Genomic DNA, 22045 nt, shown 5'->3' with positions numbered 1-22045 from the left:
CTTGTCCAAAGTATGCTGGTTTACATCTTTATTTCTCTGTTTATATCATGGTGACAGGGAAAGATGGTCTTGAAAGTAACACAGACCCATGGCACCACTGAGGGGCACCGGGTCTGAAACACGTCAGATGAATATTGTTGCCAGCTGGGTATTAAAGGAGCTGAATAATCATCTTGTCTGTTTTAAGAGTATGAGATGGGACAGAATTCTTTAAACCAATTATCTCTGAGGTTGTATTTTGTACAACAATAAGGAAAAGCTTTTCTTTTTTAACAGAGGCTTCTTCTCTGCAGGCTCGATTTGCCATCTAGGGCTTTATGTGTGCTTCTGTCATGGGGCAGAAAACAACGAAAACAATATCCAGGAAAATGGGAATGCACATGGCAGTCTATCTGAATTTATGCAGTTAATTTGATAGACAAACCTATTCTTGGCAATGGGAGACTATCACTAAAGCAGCCCTGACTTCCTGGTCATGAATACTGTCTTGGAAATCAGAGCAATCATGGGAATGACAGAAAATAAATCTCAGGACTTTTGACAAAGAAAGCATTGCCAGAGGCTCTGAGCCATTCTTTTCCTGGAACAGATGGTCCTAATTTTACTCTTCTATTGTGGACAAACAGATTGTTATCTACTTACTCTTTTAGCATCAAGTACAGTTAATGCTAAATTTTCTAACTCGTGTTTATTTTGTTCTCTCTCAAAATGCTGGTGAACTGTATGTAGGATAAGAAAGTCAGTGGATATCCAGTAGGACCATTACTGACAGACGGCATCATTCTTAAAACTCGTTTCTTTTCCAAAATACTGGGGTAACCCTCTTCCTCTTTATTCATATGAGACATTCTCAGGTTCCAAGCTATGGGGAAGAGATTGGGAAGTCAGTCATACACAATGGCTTTGATGCCACCTATCAAAAAGTAGTGATAGTTGTTTTTATCTGATGTTTCAAAGAGGAAAACATAGTCCCTTACCCACTGCAGAAGATCTGGGTATCAACAAACATCAGCATCTTCTGCAACACTGTCCAACTTACTTTAATACTGCTGAATTTAAGGGTAAGACTTCAGTCTGTCTTTTGGTATATAAGCCAGTGCTGAATGTGAATTCAGTAGGGATACCATTTCTTTACTATTTTCAGTGGTATTTGGGTGTGTATGATCTTCAGAGTTCATTTTTCAATCATTTACTATGAATCTCAGTTTGGAAAACAGGTCAAGAACTGGATGAGAGGTTGATTGTCCTGGTAACTGCTGTGATGTAGGTGCACATTTCCCAGCATGTGCCTCAGTAACTGTCAAGCACCCACTGAGGGTTGATAATGTCTCTATTACATTCCTTCTGTGCAACCCACTGGAGGCAGATATGACTGTGAGCCTCACAAGTGAGGATATCATATTTAGCTATTCAACTTCCCTCAAGTTACAACAGGACGAGGGGCCCCTTTTTCACTTCAGGACAAGGATATATTATGTGTAATAACATATTTCTTTGTATTCTTGGGGGAAATTACCAATGGCTTGTTGAACAGACCAGAAAGGGACTGGTCTAGAAAAAAATCACTAGAGAAGGTGCACAAAAAAAGACAGGGAAGAAAAACATGATGAGGGGGAAAAGGCAGTTTCCCTGGATGGTTACAATTGTCAGTACCAAGCACTTGAAAACAGTTTACACAGACAGGCTGTTTGTTTCACCACTGCAATATTGCTGTCTCTGTGACCAGTTTTGCTGTTCGTTTTGTTTTTTATCTAGAGTTCTTTTTGCCAGGAAAGTTTTGTCTATCCCTTGCCTCTTAAGAAATAAGCACAAATAAATAAATAAGCAGAAATTAAACATGCCTACTAGAAGAACATCTGAAGTAGAAACTCAAACTATCTGATACAATTTTATTTGCTTTATTACTCAAAGTTTTCAAACTTAGGTGAAAGAAGAAAATAAAAGCTTCAACAGCAAAGAGTCTTTGCTATTTTTTATCAGGAAATCATGCAATTCAAGAAAAGCCACTTATTGAACCTGTAAGAGTTTTGTCTGAGTAACAGTAGCCAAGATGCAAGTGATAGATACAGGCAAGGCAACAAAAGAACAGGGCAGGGTAAAGCAAAGAAGAATCTAGGAAGTCTAATAACGAGATTGTGAGCGCTAGAATTAAAATGCTTAAAAGACTTGTGAAAAGTTCACTGTTTTTCTCTGTGTTTAAACTCACAAAACCCCCATCCTGTTCTGACAGCATCCTGACAGCCACTATCCTACAAAGCTTAGTCTGGCTGCAATTCATGTAAAATGAATGAACAATAAGATGCATGTTCACTCAATTTCTGAATTAAAAAAAAATACACATAATTGTTTGACGACTAAATTTTGAGTTGGACTGCTTAAAAACAATGAAGATAAAAATTTGAAAGGCATTAACATTTATTTTCAACATACAACTTCAGGGAGCAAAATTTGGGCATCATCTGTTACAAAATTAAATATTCTGTCTAGGAAGATGAAGCAGTTTTGAGGAGAGGGTAGTAACTATATAGTATTTTTAAGTATTTTCATTAATTTTCACTGATTTTTTATTTTAAATCAGGTTTTAAAGTAATCCTTAAAGTAAACCAGACATTTTAGGAGCTTTATAAAATTTCATAGTATTCCTCTGTGAAATCTATAATTAAGTAAATTGAGAGCATTAAGAAAGAACACCTCTGCTCTGCACACAATCTAGGGGAATGCACCAGGTTATCACCAAGAAGGCAACCTGAGTGAAAGTTCTGAGAGGATTATGGAAGTGCTTTTTCTAACACTTTTATGGACTCCTGTTTACCTTTTTATGGGCTCCTGGCTTACCTTTCATGATAGTGCAAGTCAGTTGAAGACTTATAAAGTTCTAGGAGCTGGAGACTTTATTAAAGGGAATAAACTAGCCAACTTCTCCAGCAGAATGAGTACTGGCCTTTTAGACAAGTGATCATTCACAGAATCCCTGACAGAAAAATTCAAATGCAAACTTTAGAAAGCTCTGTATCCCTTTGATTTTAGGAAAGATAGCTCTTTCAATTCACTGGAAAGAACCTCCACAGTCAGGAGGTTCTATACTGCTTATGCAAGGCTCTATACTGCTTATGCAAGTTTATTAATATGCCTAATAATTAATTGTAGTACGGACAAAGCCACAATTTTCACTCTAAGTATCAAATTAACAGAATAATTGCTTTTCACAGGAATGACTGCTTTAACTCAGCTAGAACGTGCCCTGCATATAAATGCAAAAGTTTACAAAATATCTTAAAACCCTGTTACAAACATATCATTAATTTAGTCCTTCCCTACAGATTTAAACTTTTTGCATAAGTTATAAACAAGAAATCACCTGAAGGATATAAAAAAAAAGCAGTCTTAAATTAATGATAAATTTATAATTGATTAAGAATTTTAAATAGAATACTACCTACTCTTCCTGCCATCATTTGTACAAATTTAAGCTGCTTCCACTAATACAGGATGTCCAGGACTTCCTAGACCCTGGATTTTTCTAAGAATAGGTTAATTGATTAGAGGTCATCATTATTATAATTTTTTCATACACACACATCCCTTTCCTGCTGCTAGTCAATACAGCTTTGCTTACAAATGCTTCAGTGTACATGCAGTTATTTTAGCATAAAATGATCTTCAGTTGGCTGAGATTTTCAGGCACACAGATTCAGCTCTCAAAAGAAATCCTTATCAATTCTAAGCTGTACCCTACAAGTGAGGCTTCCTAATACTACTTTATCCAAGCAAATGTGTAAGAAGAGCCAAGACCTCCTTTTCAACAGCTAGCTAAACATTTACAGAGGCAGAGAGCATCTTTGAGCTATAACATGCATTGACCTCCTGATACTCAATGCTCATTCATTCATGTGACTTTCTCATTAATGTGTGAAGCACTCAGAGTTTCTATTCGCATTATGCTGGAAGAAGTATAAATAAATACTGACTCAAAGGCAGCCATGGTATTTATATATGACTACAAAGCATTGTAACAGGGACACCATGACCAAATTTAATGCATGATAGGAATGGCATTGTTTCTTCCCAAGTTATTAAAATAATATTAAGTAATATGAAGCACCTAATTAATGATGTGTGATGTACATTACACAGCCCATCACGTTGGTAGCAATAGCTGTATTGGTGGTAGCTGATGAAAAAAGAATTATGAATACAATGTTTTATGAAAATAGGACAGCAGAATGAAACACACTATGAATAATTCCAGTCTTGATACAGCACATTTTAGGACCATACAGTTCAAAAGAATAGCTACCACAGTGAAGTCATAGTACATAAAATATACTAACAGATAGAGAGAAAAAATCCATCATGGAGTTCTATCTTTATATTTAGCAATATTTATTTCTTGTGTCATGTAGTGAAGTAAAAATAAATCTCTTGAGATGATGCAAATTTGGTAGACTGGAAGGTTAAAACTGGAAACAAACAGCAAAGCTGTTGAAAACAGGTTCCATGTTTGAGACATGTGAAATTTCAAGTTATAAAATAGACAGGAATTCTGCAAGTAGATTCCTCTACATCAGTATCTAGCAAAATGCCACAATGAGGACTGAATTAAGTTCAAATTGTCATACAGCAATTCAGTGAATTTGGAAATGCGGCCTGGCTTGACAAACACTGAAGAGAGAGCAGAAATAGACTGGGCAATGAATTGCTGAACGGCTCTAACAAAACCTGGTTTTCTAAAACATACCAAACATCTACCACAAAAACTACCTATCTCCAGTAAGGTATTACAATCTTATTTAGACATCTCAAAACAGAATCAGATTTTGGGATGTGTTCTTTTGAAAGAGTGAAGTTACTGGAAAAATATGGAAAAATGCAGCCACTTAGCCAAAAATCAGAACTCCCTATGGAGAAACCTACAAAACTGAAAAGTCTTTGTTTTCTTAAGTAGGATAAAAGGATATCTTAAATGGATAAAAGGAAGGACAAAGCATTACACAAAAAAGCTAGATTTCTCATCAGGAAGAGTTGATGAAATTAATCTAGGGGCTATGACATCAGACAGACACATTATGGAAAGAGAGGACTCAATGAATGACTAGACCATATAAATGACTGGCAGAGAAGACAACTGTTGATTGTGACTTAAAAATATTAAGCATTCAGAAAATATTATCTTCAAATAAGTTCTGTCTTTTTTCTTGGCTTGTGACTGCAGATTTTAAGAATTGCTATAAAATGCCACAGAAAAAGTTACTATCAAGAAAATTAACGCTGACCAGAATATTACCCAATATGGCCCACTTTTCCTCTAAGACACAACTTAGCTCCATGTGCTTTTCCTCTGAATCCATTAGACATTAAGTACATTATTTATATTACCATGTAGTTTAAATTGTTATGGGTCATGTGGTTTTTATTAATCTATCATCTCATCAGTGCAATTTAAAATTTGAAAAGCCAATTTTACTTCAAGACCAGTAATTGACTAAGTAACATATATTGGGAATATTAAGGCTACTTTACCATTGCTGTTACTTTTCCAGACACATTGTTTACATATGATGAGTCTCATTTTTTTTTTTCTTTTAAAGTTTTGCTACCCTCTGCCTTCCAGCTCACAAATTAATATGCTGTTGTTTAGGAAGTATCAGGAAAAGCATGTGGTATGCACTAAACCCAAAATGGTACTAAACACAGTATAATTCACTCTAACTGCTGTGCTATCTTTTGAATTCAAAGAAATAAATGCTTTTCCCTCTCTGATTACAATAAAAATAGAAGATGGGAATAACGAAGTTTAGCCATTCTTAAACTTTTTACATGAGCAGTGGTCTGAAGAGAGCACTGGAATAGCTACAGTTGCAAGAGGTTTTAGGCATTTGGCTCTCTGAGTCACAGTAATAATCATGGACATGACACAAAAGGTTTAACTGCTGTTCACCTTTCCTTAGCACCAATCTCTGCAACAGGCATGCAGAAGTTCCTTCATAAAACCTTTAAAATAATCTGTGTTTGTCCCCTAAATGATCCAGTCATTTGTGGCATTAATTAACATGGCACAGTTCAGAACTGCAATCAGATCAGATGCATTAGGACACCAGGACAGGTTTGCATTTTAACCATGCTGCACTGTCAGAGGTAACAGAAACTGGATGGAGCCAGCAGGTCCACAGGGGCAGCTCCTGCCCTCTCACAATCTGTGCAGGAGAGTGAAGCAGGACTTGAGAAAAACATTCCTTTATTTTCCCTAAGTAATATGGAATTTGAGTTCAAAATTGAGCTCGAAAAATCAGCCTTATCGAGTAATATTTGTACAGAGATCGAGACTTCAACTCCCTCTGTTAGACATAATGGAATCTTTTCAGACATTTTCCAGGTTTTCATTTAGCACAATAGAGTGGTTCATCACTGAGCAATCCAAAATATGTAATAAAATCACAATGTATAAGCAGATTTTAATTTAGTAAGTAGTTAAAGTGTGTTTTCCTCCCTTCTGCATGCTTGCAGCCTGCTATCCATCAACCCTTAATGAAGGCTGTGATTCTACAAATGGAGAGATAACACCCAAGTAGGTGAGTTTTCTGTAGGTGCTCTACTGAATCTTCACCTCTGAGTGCAAAAATTGATCTTCTGTCTACCACAGTAGAAACTTGTGGGAGACAATTTCTTGCAGCTTCCCCTGTGTTGATTGCTGTTTGCTTATCTCTAGCGACAGATAAAGCATTGCTGCCAACAGATTCTGTCAGCTTACATATCAAAGTGTGTGGAGGTTCAGGAGAACTTCAGTGTGTAATTGTGCAGATTTATAGCTTTTTTTTTTTTTTCCAACAGATTTCAAACTTCATCTGCCACTGAGATAAAATAACAAACAATGCTCTCAGAGCATTTTCAGAAGAGAATCTCACATGGCTGCAATATTTAGTAAGCATTAGGCACACTACTCTAAACTATGCTTAACCAGTATGTTAAACACATCACCTGAAAAGCAGAAAAACGATACTGTAAATACCAGAAATTATAAAGGCTAGTATTGTAATTCAGTTTGGCACATATTACAGTTCAGAAAAGGATATAAGGTCTGATGCTTATAATGTTTCTTTGCTTTAAGACTTACAATCCTGCAGAACTCTGGACTAAAAAAAAAAAAATCCCAAAGAAAATCAAATTGCCTGAAAATGCTACGTACGTGAAAATGTTAGTGAAACCAGAAGTGCCTGTTTTTTTAAATGGCCTACTTAGTTGTGTTTAGACACATTTTTAATAGAACTAATTTACCTTCTTTAAAGATGTTCCTAGTGAATTAGTCACATTGTTCTTTTGTTTTTTATCAAAAGTCTTTGATGCCATTGACCAGAACTCTAGTTTCAAAGGTCTCACAGTTATCTCCAAGCCTTTTCCCCCTGCATAAAGTCTCTTGTATGACATTTTCTCACACTGTTCCTGAAACCTCGTCTACGGAATTGTTCACTTTTATCTTCCCCACACAAAGATATCAGAGTACAGCATCCAATTGAAACCAAACTCAATTACTGGAACAAGTAGAACAAGAAACAGACTGCAGATGCAATAGAGCTGAATGATGAGGTACATAAATGAATATACACAAGACCAATTACAGCAGCTTAAGCTCCCCACAGATTCTATAGCAATCTCATCTGTAGGTGGTTATGAGCCTCCTTCAACACCTCCTGGAGCGATCCCATGCTAGGAGATTATGCCATATGCAGTCTACACGTGCTCTGTAGGAAATGCCTAAAGCAGCTGATAGCACAAAACAGACACATTACATTACTGGAATTTTTTTTTTCTTTTTTAAATTCTATTATGAAAAGGAAAAAATATAAAAGCAAAACACATCCACTCTTTTGAGCACTTAAATAAGAGCGACCACAAACAGGTATTACCTTCAAGAGAAATTTCCTTCCATGGATTAGGTGGATACATGAAAGCAGCATTCTGGATTTGGTCATGTATGTCTTCATCTTCATTGAATGGAAAGGTGCCACTGAGGCTTACATAAATGATGACACCCACTGACCACATATCCAGAGATCTGTTATAGCCTTTGTTTCTCAGAACCTCTGGAGCAAGGTAGGCTGGTGTTCCCACAACTGAACGCCTAAATGATTTCTCTCCAATGATTCGGGCAAAGCCAAAGTCACAAAGTTTTACCTGTTTAATGAAAAATCCTATAGTAAGACATACATTAATTTTATTATCAAATACACAGTTGGGGAATCATCAGTTAGTTGCAAGATGCATCTCTACTGCTCCTTCAAGGGTACTTTTTTTTAAACTCCTCTTTGAGAGGAATATTCTTATTCCACTGGAACAGTAGACTGGAATACCAGTCCATTGTATCTCTTCTGTTCCTTCATTCCATGAATAAAACACTGTTGTGGATAGGCTCAACAGCTCAGGTTTGTGATAAAAGTAGTAATAAATAGTAATACTTTTCATTCACAGCATAAGAACACAGCAAACAGAAAAAATGTTTTACCTATGGCTTTCTCTTAAAACAAGCAACAAAAGTTAGTTCTTAAACTTCCACTTTTATTTTATTATGGATCTAGCTATACTCTGCCTCTCTGCAAACTTCCTTGTCTAAGTTCTACAAAGTAACAGATTAGGCAGCTTGAAAATCCTCACTTAAAACAACTCAGTACAGATCCTTCCCTTCCAATTACTGATACCGATATTATCTAAAAATTATCAATAGTATTCATTTTGAAAATGGGTGAGTGAGGGAAATTATAGATGAACTCTGTAGACTGAAGGTAACAGAAGCTGATAAAAACACCTTTTAATGAGAAATATAACCAGTCAGAATGTGTATTTAAATGTCCTGTGATCTACATGTCATTTAAATGTATAGAATTAAAGAAGAAGCTCTTGTTCTTCATGAGCCCTATTTGAACTTTCAGAAAAATAATTTTCTTTATGGAGTAAATTAACTAGCCAAGTAATTTGTGCTTAATGGTGAGCAAATTAGAAATGATCACACAAGTAGCTATGTCACACTTGAAAATCTAGTTCAATATTTTAATTATATCTAGTTCAACAAATGACAAGAATCAAGGATTTTCAAACACAACTCCTTTATGAAGTAGCTTGAATAAGTGATCAATTTTTCTTACCTTAAAATTCTGTGCAGGCAGGTTACATAAATACCTATTAGTTACAATAATTTACCTTAAGAAAGGGTATTTTTTACTTGCCTGTGGGAAAGGATCAGCTGATGCCAATAACACATTTTCTGGTTTGAGGTCACAGTGGACAATATTTTTGAAATGAAGATGTCTTAAAGCAACAAGGATCTGTGAATAAAGAAATCAAATTATGGTTGTTTTATATTGTTTGAACAGTATCAGTGACCAGAGAAGCAAAGACTGGTGTGAAGAAAAACAATTCAACAAGAATGTACCTTTTACAAGAATATCAACAATGAAAAAAAAAATCAACTTAACAAAAACCAAAATGCTGTGCCTCAGGTTTTCTTGATGTTTCACTGCATCAAATATTTTTCCCTCTCCAAGAGCTTACACTATAAACATCTTTTAAAAACTGGGTTCTAAGTATTTGTTTACTTTTTTGTGCATGAAATCTTTAAATGTAGCAACATTTGCAGAATGACCTTTCATATCTAGATTCAACCAAAAACATTTCACAGAAATATTATATGATCCAATTGAAGTGTTTTTGATGGCAGAAAGAATGCAGAGTGTTGTATGTATTTCTGTTCTGTTACAAACACATAAATATAGTGATAGTGTGACATATCCATCCTTTTTGTGTGGCTTTAATTCAACTTCTGTTGGTCAGGGGCTGACAGAATTTGCCATTGCATTAGAGCAGTGAACAGTGAGGAGGCTGAATGAACCTGTGAACAGAAGAAATCAAATTCTAAAGCTGGTGGCAGTTTTGCCCATTAAAGCCTGGAAACTAGGAAACCTGTTAAGTTCTACAACAAATAAGGAATTTATAATATTAAACACCACAGTACAGTTGCTCCTGCTACTTTCATTTTTCCTGACTGCTGAAACATGGGCTTCTCTGACTGTGAGGTGGCTTACTACCAACATGTGTCTCTAAATTTAAACCAGTATTTTGGGCAGCCAAAGAAACAGTATGACAATATTACAGGAATATAACAACAGGAAGCTCAAATAAATCCCATACCAAATTGTTAACAGAAGTAATAATGGAATCCAGACTCAGACACAGGTAGCACTGAGATCCAATCTCAGCACAGAAAATAGGTTTAACAGTGTATAGTATGAACTGCAGTGGTTTGATACCAGGCAGTTCAAGAGGCTCAAATTTATTTTTGTAGTTTTCCAATGGTTTGCTTTCCTTTCTTGTGCTTAATTCTTCCATCATATGAGAAACTGTAGGTTGATGTCCCCTCCATCCAGCAGCCAACAGCTCTATATGTGTCCAGTTTTAAGTCCTCTTAATGGGTTACTATCTATAATGTAGATAGTAGCATAGAGTCATGTAAAGAAAGCTGTTTTATCACTCCTGTTTTACTCAGATTTTCATAAACCAGCCAGGTAAAATATGTCAAAAGGAAAACAGAAGAAACATAATGTTGATAGTGATAATATTTGACCTCAAATGTCCTTCCAGGTCTATAATTAATTTCTTACCTGAGTAATTAAAAACTTAGTTATTCTCTCTGGCAATCTGCCCTTTTCACTTGACAAGATCATCTCCAGCATGTCTCCATGGAGTTTTTCCATAACAACAAAGACTCTCTCTGGTGTCTCAAACATACACTCCAGATTTACCACCCCAGGATGATGAAGATTCTATTAAAGACAAATACAGCACTGGATTTCTCAATATGATCAGTAGCTTTTATCATTGCATATTCAGACTTAACACTGCCACCTAAACCAGATAATGTTTCAGTATTCAGCAATTTAAATTGTGTGCCTAACCTGGAGGGCACAGGGACAAAATTTCTACGGGAAGTACAGGAGAATGTATGAATTTCAAATTAGTTTAACATACATTTTCCTTATTGCATCTGGTGCTTAAAACTGCAGAAATTGTAACTCCTTGTGTGACATTGCTGACCCATTTGGCTTTTTATGGAAAATATGCAGCAAAAATACTAATATTTTTGCAAAGGCAGTAGTGATTATAAATTAAAATCATTATATTATCATCTGGTATTTACCGAAATAAATAATGGAGCTAATACAGTAAAAAACAACAGAAAAGTACCTGTAAAATGGCAACTTCATTACGAAGTTGACTTTCCTGTTTAGTTGGAAATCTTAGTTTATCAATTATTTTAATGGCAACATCTCTTCCAGTTTTGCGATGCTTTCCTGCATTAATAAAAGAAAAGCTCTCTATCAATTAACATGATTAATTATGAAAAGCATTCCCTTTTAATGGGTTGTACAAATGGCCATAACCAAGTAATCCTCAGACCTGTTTTGCAGATAAGACACTAAAAGTTTTCTGTCATTTCTCTTCTTTCTACCCTTTGACAACAGAACTTGCTATCACCTGACAAAGCCATTTAAACATGTAAAAAACAAACATGAGAAAGTTAGCTCTACATTTCAACAGTATAGATGCAAAGTTAATTCTCATATATGTGTAAGCTGCAGCTGCATTCTGTGCAACTGGCTCGTTGTAGCCTTAGTCCTTCACTGGTAGCTCCACACTAGCAAAAAATGAAATATGTGATAGCCTTCAGGCATGTTAGTGCCTGTCCCAGGTTTATCAGAGAGTCAGAGATACCTCAGTGAGAAATTTGTTGTTAGTTCTCACTTCACACTGTCTCAAACAACAGCTGTAACTAAATACATCCCCCAAAAAACTGCAGAAAAAAAGGAGAAGAGAGAGAGAGGAAAAATTAATAAGAAAATAAAAAGATTCTAACAAGCTACTGAAGAAACAAAAAAAATGCCTCACTGGAATATGTAAAGAAACACAGAGGGAGAATAATGTTTTTTTCATGCATTACATTTCTCAAAAAGAACAGCTTTATTAGAACTTACAGAGAATATGAAGCTATTGATGGACATTGACCCACCACTGGGCAGAAAACTTCAATCTACAAAATTACTTCATCAACACAAAATATAAACACATAAAATATAAACATATATGCAATTTCTGCAATATATCTAAAGATATATTTTGTTGAACGTATATGTCTTAAATGAAACAACAGACAGCTAATTTCTGCAACAAAACATTTCAGAGTCCAAGTATTTTCCCCATTCAAGAAAATTTTTATCTTAAGCACAATTGTACAACACACCAAAGCCTTACCTCCATAAACAATTCCAAACTGTCCTGATCCCAAAACTTCATCTGGGAAGATCTGGTATACAGTGCTAATATCCTGTTTATACAAACAACAGATATTAAGCCCTAAGAATATGGAAAGAAAATTTGCATTTCATTTGCTTTTTCTAGTGGGAAGTAGCATCCTTTTAGTACAGTACATTTAAAATATATTATCTGCCAAAAATTTCCGGTGTGTTTTCTTACAAGCCATAGTAACTGTAACTGCTGTAAAAGCTGATGAATCTTCAACAGGTTCACTGAGAGGGGTGAAATATTCCATTTGTGCCAGAGAGGCAGTCTCATGTCTCACTATTTCTCAGTGCTGTAACACAGGCTAAAGCACAAGCTGTTAGCAGATTCATTTGGGAGACTCAAACAAACATCAAATCTTGCAGCTCAGCTTTATTTTCCTGATATTTAACCAGCAGCATATACAACAGAGTAAAAGAGGGTCTAGTTCATAATAAAGGCTGTCTTACTTTTTAAGAAACAAATGGACACATCCCTAGCAGGCAATCTTTTTGCAATCTTTTTCTGACAACTACCAGAGCTGTCCCAAAGCTTTAGCTGGCTTGAGGGAGAATCTATTTTTTCCATCTGCCATGAGATAGAAAGCAAGCAGTGTGACTGCTTAACTTGACTACATGACCTATGTCTAACTGTCCTAGAGTAAAAGAAACCCAGAATTCTCTGTGTTTTGATATTTGTATGCAACTCTTCCTTTGCATACACAGAGTTTCATCTCTGTACAAAAAAGAATATCTGATCTCTCAGTTATGACAGGAAATGGTATATTTATCAAGTTTTGTGGTCAGTTTTACAAAGTTCAGTTGACAAATTCCATGAACCAGTATTTCTACACCTCGCTTTTCCATTTGGTAATTAACATCCTACACAGACCCACAGTTAAAGCCTGTGAAATTACCCACACATAATTCTTGCATCTCAAGAAAAGGTGCCGCGAAGATGGTTTTTATCAAAAGTTAAAAAAGCTAATTGTTTGTTAATTTCTTCAAAGTAAATGAGAAATGGCTGATGGGAACTCCCCTAACACTCCGCTTGAAAATCAGATCAATGACTTTGCCAGCTTAATAATAGCATGTCTAGCACCAGCATCAAGAGAACACTCACCACGTTTTCTTGGACTTGGCAGTTTGACACAGAGATACTGATGGATATATCCCCTGGGGAAGAAAGCAAAGTATACTTTAGATTGCTGTGCTTTTAGTTCAAACATGTAGTAATAGGAAATGACATTCATATTACATCAGTAGCTACTGACAGCTCTAGAAATTGGACCAATTAGGTCAGCACATTTGTCTACCAGCTAATATAAAATTATACCAGCCCACAACACATGAATTTAACAACAGCTTTGCAGTGTGGGGAAAAACCAGAATTATACAATCCATTAATAAGTTTTTTAATAGTGAAGTCTCATAATAAGCTTCTTAGTGCTTTTTCCCATTTTATTTTCAGGCTTTATTTTGAGGCTGCACCCAAGTAACAACTGCAACTAAACTGGTTTCATTTAGTTATTTAATTTAGGGATTTAATAATAATTTTCATTTATTTAGTCACCTAAAACGTATTTGATGATATTCAGATGAAGGCAAATACACATTCAAATTAGACTGCATACTGTTACAAGTAATACACATTTCAACTGGCTTAACAGACATTATTAAGACTTAAAAATTAAAACAGACATAATGGAAACAAAACCTGGCACCTGCATTGCAATAAAAGAAACATCAGATCCAACTTCTACCAATGTGGAGCTTAGGATGTTATAAGCATGTCATAAGCATTTGAATTGCAAACTTACTGAGGCAAAATTCAGCATATGCCTACTGCTAACTGCATTACACTAAGACAATACTTTGGGAAGGAAAGCATGCTTCTTTGGAGCATGGTCACTTCTGTCTCCTACTTCTGTGTAGAATCCCATTCATGCTGAATTTCTATTTGTTTAAGTAAAAATTTCAAAACAGTGTACCCTACTATAAGTCCTATATTACACACTGAAGACACTTGCTACTTCCCATCAACACTAATCTTAGTTGCAGTAAGTAACATGAGTAACATGGCCTATTCCCTTTCCTTAGGAGGAGTGCTTTTGGCATAGAATGTTTCAGTTATGGAGAGGCTTTTAATCATTGCCAATCTGTCTTCAAATATATGCACTGCTGTGTTTACATGAAAAAATGCATGGACAAAGACAAGTCTTAGAGTTTGAGCAAAAGAAAGAAGGTTGCTATCATTCTCACTAATTTTGAAATTGCTCTAAAGGTCTCAAACAACCTTAATTTTTGCACATATAACCCAAAGACAGCTACTAACTTGTAAAGAAAATTTTCAAACTTCCCAAGAGGGAGATAAGACAGCTGTCATGCCCAGTACAGCATTTTTGGTGATTTGTTTATCTACAGTGGACTCAAACCAGGGGCACTAGGCAACTAGTCTGACAGAAATGACATCCAGAATTTGACACTATTTTATACAAGTTCCCATTTGAGAAAGCAAAGGACATTGCTGATCTAATCTGATGTGTGAGTTTTTGTGCCTGGAGAAGCAATGCCACAGCCTGTTGTATTACTTGGTTCCTGAAGGGCTTGTGGTCTCATTAGCATTTGTGCTGCATTAACAGCATCCAGATGTCAAGTGCTAAAGTGGGTGCATATTGCAACAAAAGGTCTAATCCAAATTATGTAGACATATCAAAATTCTCTTCACACTCACTAGGCTGAACAGAAGTACAGAGCAGCCACAGCAGCACACGGCTAGTGGTGAGGAATTGTTTGCTCTGTGCTACTTTATTATCAGTACCCAAGACAGATTTAAACAGGTCTCATATTTGGTTTACATAAACTGTCACCATTGCTAGAGAATTACACAAAGGTATGTAAATTGGAAGCTAAGATATATTCAATTCTTTTGGTCCTGGATAACACACATGCCTTGTGCCTAGAATAGCTTTCTTCACACTTGAGCTCTTTCCATCTCAGCCTGGGACAATGTTTGAGGCAGCTGTACAGCCAAATATGATGAAAGGGAGCATATCATCTGTGCTGCAGTGACCTAAAGACTGAAGAGCTGCTTCTGCTGACAGCTAGAAACATTAATTACAGTCAGGATGAGAAAAAAAATCTATCAGCTCTGAAGTGGAGCTCAGAAAATTTCATCCCTTTGCACAGGGAGGCTATTCCTCACACCAACAACATAAACCTGAATTAGAGGCCTTACTAATTCCATAACTATTTGCTTACTAAAATATCTACATCTTGTATATCAATACAGATGTCCTACTGAAAACACATGGATGAGAAACCATGGTGTTTAAAATACGGAAGACAAGTGACAACCCATGACAGAACAGCCTTTACCAGCTGTGCAATGCATCCTTTCAAGGTGTGCAGAGGACTGAGCCATGCCACTCGAGAGGTGGTTCTCCTTATGAGAAAGGGAGGCAATGAGCAGACTTACTGTGCAGGCTGGCTCCTGAGCCAGAGGACGCCCCTTTGGGGATGACAGGCATCAGGGCGTGCTGTATGGCCATCTCCCACATTCGCGCCACATCGACGCCCACGCCGCTGCTGATAACGCTGTTATTCAGCGGAACGCTTGAGACGCTGTCTACGTTTTCTCCAACGTAATAGACTATATTTGCTGTGCTTATTTCAAAACAATGAGGATTGGCTCCTTGAGGCAGCAAAGTGAAAGTTTTTGCAGGATCCAGAGACAAAATTTCAGACAATGGGATTTCCTAAAATGAAAAAAATATTTTACGTTCTGTGCAAAGATTATTAACATAAAGAACTTCAGCATGAGCTTTACTTGATTAGTTTATGATATCAGTTGTTGCTTTGTACCACATGCTTCTTGTACAAACAAAAAGCCTCTTGTAACCTGAAACTCTGTGACAAAGACAACTGTTGATGGTAAAATACTAAATGTTTCTTTCCAAGACTAAATAGAACTTTAATTATTTAAATGAACTTATCAAAGACAGTAGAGAGGTACCTTCAGAGAAAGAGCAGGGCCATCCATATATTAAGAAAACTCCTTTAGAAAATAAAACCTTGTTGACTTCTCAAACAAAAACTTTTCATTTCCACAACACACATCTTATAGGTCCTTGTGAGCTGATACCTTTCTGATCAAAGACTTGTTTTTGAAAAGCAAAACACACATACACAGCTTAAATAATAAAAAAAACCCAAAGAACCAAAAACTAGATAGAAGTTACACTATTATTGTACTTTTAGTAAGCATCAATTTAGTGATTTAGTCCTTATATTTTGCTGGTATGAAAAGAGGTTGAAAAATATTTCTTACTTTGTAATATTTGCTTCCAGTATCATTTTGAAAAAGTGTAATGCATTTGCTGTCCAGCCTCCAGTAGTGTCGCTTTCTCTGCAGTGAAAAACAAGTAAATTAATGAAACGTTCATTTTGCAAAAGCACCACTGCCAAACTGTTTCCTTAGTTTGAAGAGATGTACTGTAAACGATAAAAGACCCAATTACTATTACAAGATTTTAATGAAAACTTTCTAATTGAATTTAGAATTTATAGACCTCTTGTTATGCTCTGCTATTTCAGGAATAGCTGTGTTAAAATTGTACAAGTTTAAAAATTTTAAAATTTCATTCTGTTGTCTGCATTACATTCAGCACAATTTGCTGATATGCATGATACTAATGCAATTGAAATTTCTTCTTGTATCCCTTCTAACACCCCAGTTCAATTTTGAAGGTCACATACTGAAGCCTTTATTCATTTTTTAGCAGGTTAGAATGAAAATAGGCTTTTTCTACACTAAACCTACTTTACAAAAGTCTCAATTTAACTGGCAGTAAGGTATCAGAGAAAGTGCAGCTGGAAAGTAAAGCTACTTTACAGAACCCTTTAACATTAGGTTTCACTTCCTTAAGAATGATTTTACATTTGGCTGCCTATGATAATGCAAGGGATTTATTTAGATGGTTTTTGCATGTTTTAACTGTCTCCTGTTCTCACAAGCAGTGCCAGTCCCAGTTATGGTACGTATTGGGACTTCAGGAATCATAAAAATTGCAAAAAATGCCTTACATGAGTGACTGTAAATTGTCTGAGTATTGTTAGAATTTGTTTCCATACTATAACATAACATTTACTGGAAGACAGGTCTTCTGTGACATTTCTTACCAGTGTGTCCTTGCTTGTATAGTGAACCATCCAACCCTCCTTCATTACTGTGCTACTTCTCCTTTTTGTGTGCTTCACAGACTGTACCACTCTCATTAATGGAATATTGTTGCTGGTTGAAGGGCTTAAGAATAAATCATTAAAGGCTTTTAAAAAGAAGATAACTTTGGACAGAAAGAAAAAAAAAACCTTTAAAATCAGAATACATGTATACACACACATAGAAAATATCCACATGTATTTTTATCATTGTTAGCCGACCTGGTTTGTACACTATTTTGTTTTGTCATTTAAATTATCTTGAGATTACAAAGAAAAAAGACTGTAATGCTACACCAAGGGAACGTCAGAGACCTTCTGAAGGCTTAAATACACTATTCCAAAATATTTCTAAAGATGAGCTAAGAAAATGGGCAAATGACTAAGGCCTTAGCTAGGCTGTGGGAGCACTGATCAAGCTTGTGCTATGCATGATTCAGAGCAGTACTTGATCTTGAATCCCTCACAACCTACATAGACACTGTCCATCAGATTACTGTCCTGTGATCTTGCCTGGGCTCAAACACACAATGGAGTGATGCCAGAGTAGAAAACATGTCAGCTGCCCCGCTGCACACACCCTGGCCAGCCACAGCAGAGAATCTGCTGGAACCTCTCAGAGAAAGAGATTTAAGCTACTCTACGGTCAAAGACTAAAGGTGAAACCCTACTGCCTGGTAGGGTTTGCACACTGCAACTTTCTACCACTCAGCCAACACACAGCAAGTTGGGAAGCCATGGGAATGTGACAGCATGCCTGACAGCACCAGCAGATAAAATCTAGTAGTAACCAGAGGCAACCTAGCCCATCATCCTCGCTGTTAGAGTTAGCAACTCCTAAAGCAGATTCTGTGTAATGGTATATGGACTCAATCTGCTCAGTCCTAGACATGAATACTTGGCTGTTTCTGGCAGAAATTTAAACAGTGATGCTGCATTGTGAAAACAGAGCACAGAACTGCTTCTGTATTATGCCCTGCTAGCAAAGCTATTGGTGCAACAACTCCAACAAAAAAGGGCTGATAGTGGTTAGGAAAAGAATAATATGTTAAGTTCCCAAAGTTGTTGTGACTGTAGATGTCTGCAGGTGGCCCTGCTTCGCTGTAATGCATCCTGGAAATAAGCTTTATGAATTGGTAGTTTCCCATCAAAATGCAGAAAGCACTATCTGAAAGTTTAATTAAGTATATAGCATATACTTAATATCTCTTTTCTGCCTAAAAATGATTTAACCATCTGCAGTTTCTATTCAGTTATTCTTGTCTGTGCTGACAAGAGGTTTATTTTTTATTTGCCTTATATAGATCACTTAAAAAATATCCATGGATACACAAATTACCCTTAGAAATAAGTGCAGAGAGGTATTACTGGAGGAATCTCTCTTACATAAGTAAAACATGTACCTTAGTCATAAATGTTTTATTAGCACAATTGGGTATTTTAATTTTGAAAACTTGCAATGCTGTCTGCTTCATAAAACTTGGAAATTTACAATGTTCTGTGACAATGATTTAGTGATCTAAGCACAGGCTCATATTCCAATGCTACAAGGTGTCTATATATCATATATATATCATCCCTATCTATGCAGATAAATATGGAAGTAGTTTACTGCTGCATGAAGTAAAACTGCATATTGTTGAAATGGATTGCCTTCTATTAGTGCAACAGGTGTATGACAGCAACACAGAAATAAGGGAACATAAATAAGAAATAAGAACATATTACTGAGAGAGACTCCTAACAAGCAAAATAAAAGAGGAAATTGCAAGTCAAACAGACATGTTAAAGAAAAATGTTTTATAAGTTATAGATCCCTTGCATCAAGTAAATTACAGTTGAAATTTCTTTAATTTATTTTAAGTTCCCTAAATTTCCTCATTTATGTTCCTCATTTAGGTGCCTCATTAATTATAAGGAATAATCCCTATTTTTTCCATATTATTTAGACAGTTCCAATAAGTCAATGTTTCTTCTTAATTCACTTCTGAGGTACATTGCACAACTCAGTTCCTGTTTTCTTTCCTGAACAGTCATTTCAAAGCACTAATCTATTTTTTAATTTGCTTCAAATTACTACTTTAAGTTTGTCAAACTTTCCTTTTTAATAAAGGCATCTAAAAAACCAAAAATCTAGATCCAAGTATACCATAGCCACTTACACTTTTTGTTTATTTATCTAAATGTCAAGGCATTGCACTGTTAAACCAGGGAAAGAATGCCTTGGAAATTAAGTAAACAATAAATAAATATTTTACTAGTAATTATGCACAAATAGTTTCACATCATTTTCATTTGAGAACAGACCTGTAAGAACTATTTTTGCATAAGTTTTCAAATGCCACTTCAACTTGACAATAAAGCTTCTCTTAAATTACAAATGCATATAATCAGTGAAGCAGTCTCAGTACACTTCACCAGCATTCCCCATTCTAAATGAGTGAAAACAGTGACTGTGTACATTCCCCCTTGAGCCCTAGACATGATTTGCACAAATAAATACAAAGGAAGATGGAAGGAACACTCACTGCCCAGCTCACCTGATCATCCTGTTAGATTCATCGTGATCCAGATCAGCATCCTGCATTTCTCCATTGTCACTATGGCATCCTGTCATTGACATCTCTGAATCATGAGCCATAGATTCTTCCATGTCATCTATAAAGCCACTGTTTCTTTCACTGTCATTGTCATCACTCCCTTCTTCCATGACCACATCAGACTCAGCCCCAGGACTAAGAAGGTCTGGAATACCATTTCTCAAGTTATTATCTAAAAACATGTGATACTCCAACTACAACATCCTGGCACATTTTAAGCTTCCAAAAAACTCAAGTTCTCTTTGCAAGTCTATTGCCTGCATCTAGACAATATAGGTAGACAATTACTTATCACATGAACTGTATATTCCTTTGCACAGGAACAGAGTTTTCTGTGAAGCCTGCACAAAACAGCACAATCATCAATATCACTGAAACACTGCTCCCTGCCATTAGAAAAGAAATACTAAACAAGCACCAAAACTAAAGTCTTAGGGTTTAGCTGATTTGACTATGGCATAGCATTAATAGCACCATCCATCTTACATTTAAATTATATTTAACTTTCCTGTTTCCAAATTAAATATGCCCAAGCAAGATCAGAGTAAGAAACAATTTTTTGTTGCATTGTTGCTTGTGAATGGATTTATTTGGAATATAAAATCATTAGTCCAGTCAGAAGGTAAAGACAGCATTGCTTTCTCTGGGATGTTGCAATGTTTCAGAAATTTGAAGTAAGGTTAAAATCACATGGAATGCATCAAATAGTTTCTCCTAGCAACTTCTGCCTAATTGTGTGGAGGAAGGTTCTTGACAGCCAGTGTAGGCAATGTAACACAGGAAGAAGCACATTGAATTGTCTGACAGAAAAATGATTGGAATTGATGGCGTTTCACTGAACTTAGAAGGGCACATCAGAAAAGTTTGTTTTCATGTACAGCAGTCTTAAGATATTTGGATATAAACTACTGATGTGTGATTAAGAGACACACACTTCATCTCTAGCAGAACCAGTCATTCAGTCATAAATGATACTCCACAGAGCAAAGCTCTCTCTCTCTTTGTTATTCCTACAACACTTTTAAAATACCTATTTTTAATAAACCTATAATCAGTTAAAAATAACTCCTTACATTTTGTATATAATGCATTTACTGCAGAGACCACACTTGAAATTTCATTACTCAACTCTTCTTTCACTTACTATTTTAGGGAAGATGCATTACACAGCATATGGACAAAATGACAGATACTGTATTTTGTTTATTAAGTTTGAAAATAATGTGAACCCAATTACTGAGGAAATACAAATGGGATACAAGATAAAATTGCCTTTGCTAATCACAGGGACCCTCTATCAATCATTCAGGACACAATTCAGAGTTCTATGAGGATTCTATGTATACCATACTAAGAATATTATTTGGTGTATAAAAGCCAAGTTCTATAAATTTTAAGATTGCAATCTTCAAGGAATATACTTGGAATAAGCCCAGAATATGTGTTCTCAGCCCAAGTGACTCTGCACAAGCTGTCCTGAGACAAACTATCACTTCCCATGAGCTCAGCATCAGATTCACGTGTCAGGAGGAAAGTTCAAACAAAAGTAGCGTGCTGCTTGTGAAGCAAAGGTGGGGAGAGGACAGAGGGGGTGTGTTGTAGGGATGAAATACACCTGCCTCAGATGGAAAGGGGGAATTTGGAGGAGTAATTCAGAAACAAGTGTAAATTTTGTTCGTTTAGTTATATTGTGCAGAAACAAAATTTATGTTCCTTCCTGTCTTTTCACATCACTTTAGATCAATAGCTCCTCTCTAAAACTGCATCTATGTGGAAAAATGTTTATCATTTATGAGCAGATTTAGTTACTTTCTCTGACTACAAATCTCAGGGCAAACTTTACACTCCTATCAACGGAACATTATTGCACTCCTGAAGAAATAGTTGTGTTGTGAGATGGTTGAT

The 22045-nt window shown here is 36.0% G+C and overlaps 1 protein-coding gene across 2 annotated transcripts in view; it reads right to left on the bottom strand.

Moving 5' to 3' along the window:
- The window catches only part of PRKD1 (protein kinase D1), a 116153-nt gene that overhangs the window by 4892 nt on the left and 89216 nt on the right, over nt 1–22045 (bottom strand). For both annotated transcript variants that reach the window (XM_063160447.1, XM_063160448.1), the window contains 10 exons: nt 20081–20285; nt 17502–17625; nt 16651–16728; nt 15799–16078; nt 13444–13496; nt 12295–12367; nt 11230–11336; nt 10647–10808; nt 9216–9314; nt 7902–8169 (listed from right to left, as the gene is read on the bottom strand). In XM_063160447.1, coding sequence (XP_063016517.1) covers nt 7902–8169; nt 9216–9314; nt 10647–10808; nt 11230–11336; nt 12295–12367; nt 13444–13496; nt 15799–16078; nt 16651–16728; nt 17502–17625; nt 20081–20285 — 1449 coding nt within the window. The remainder of the gene's footprint in view (nt 1–7901; nt 8170–9215; nt 9315–10646; nt 10809–11229; nt 11337–12294; nt 12368–13443; nt 13497–15798; nt 16079–16650; nt 16729–17501; nt 17626–20080; nt 20286–22045) is intronic.

The sequence above is a fragment of the Melospiza melodia genome, chromosome 6 (genome assembly GCF_035770615.1).
Source record: "Melospiza melodia melodia isolate bMelMel2 chromosome 6, bMelMel2.pri, whole genome shotgun sequence".
NCBI classification, from domain to species: domain Eukaryota; kingdom Metazoa; phylum Chordata; class Aves; order Passeriformes; family Passerellidae; genus Melospiza; species Melospiza melodia.
Note: the sequence above shows the minus strand (reverse complement) of the source record. Positions and strands in the feature narration are given on the sequence as shown.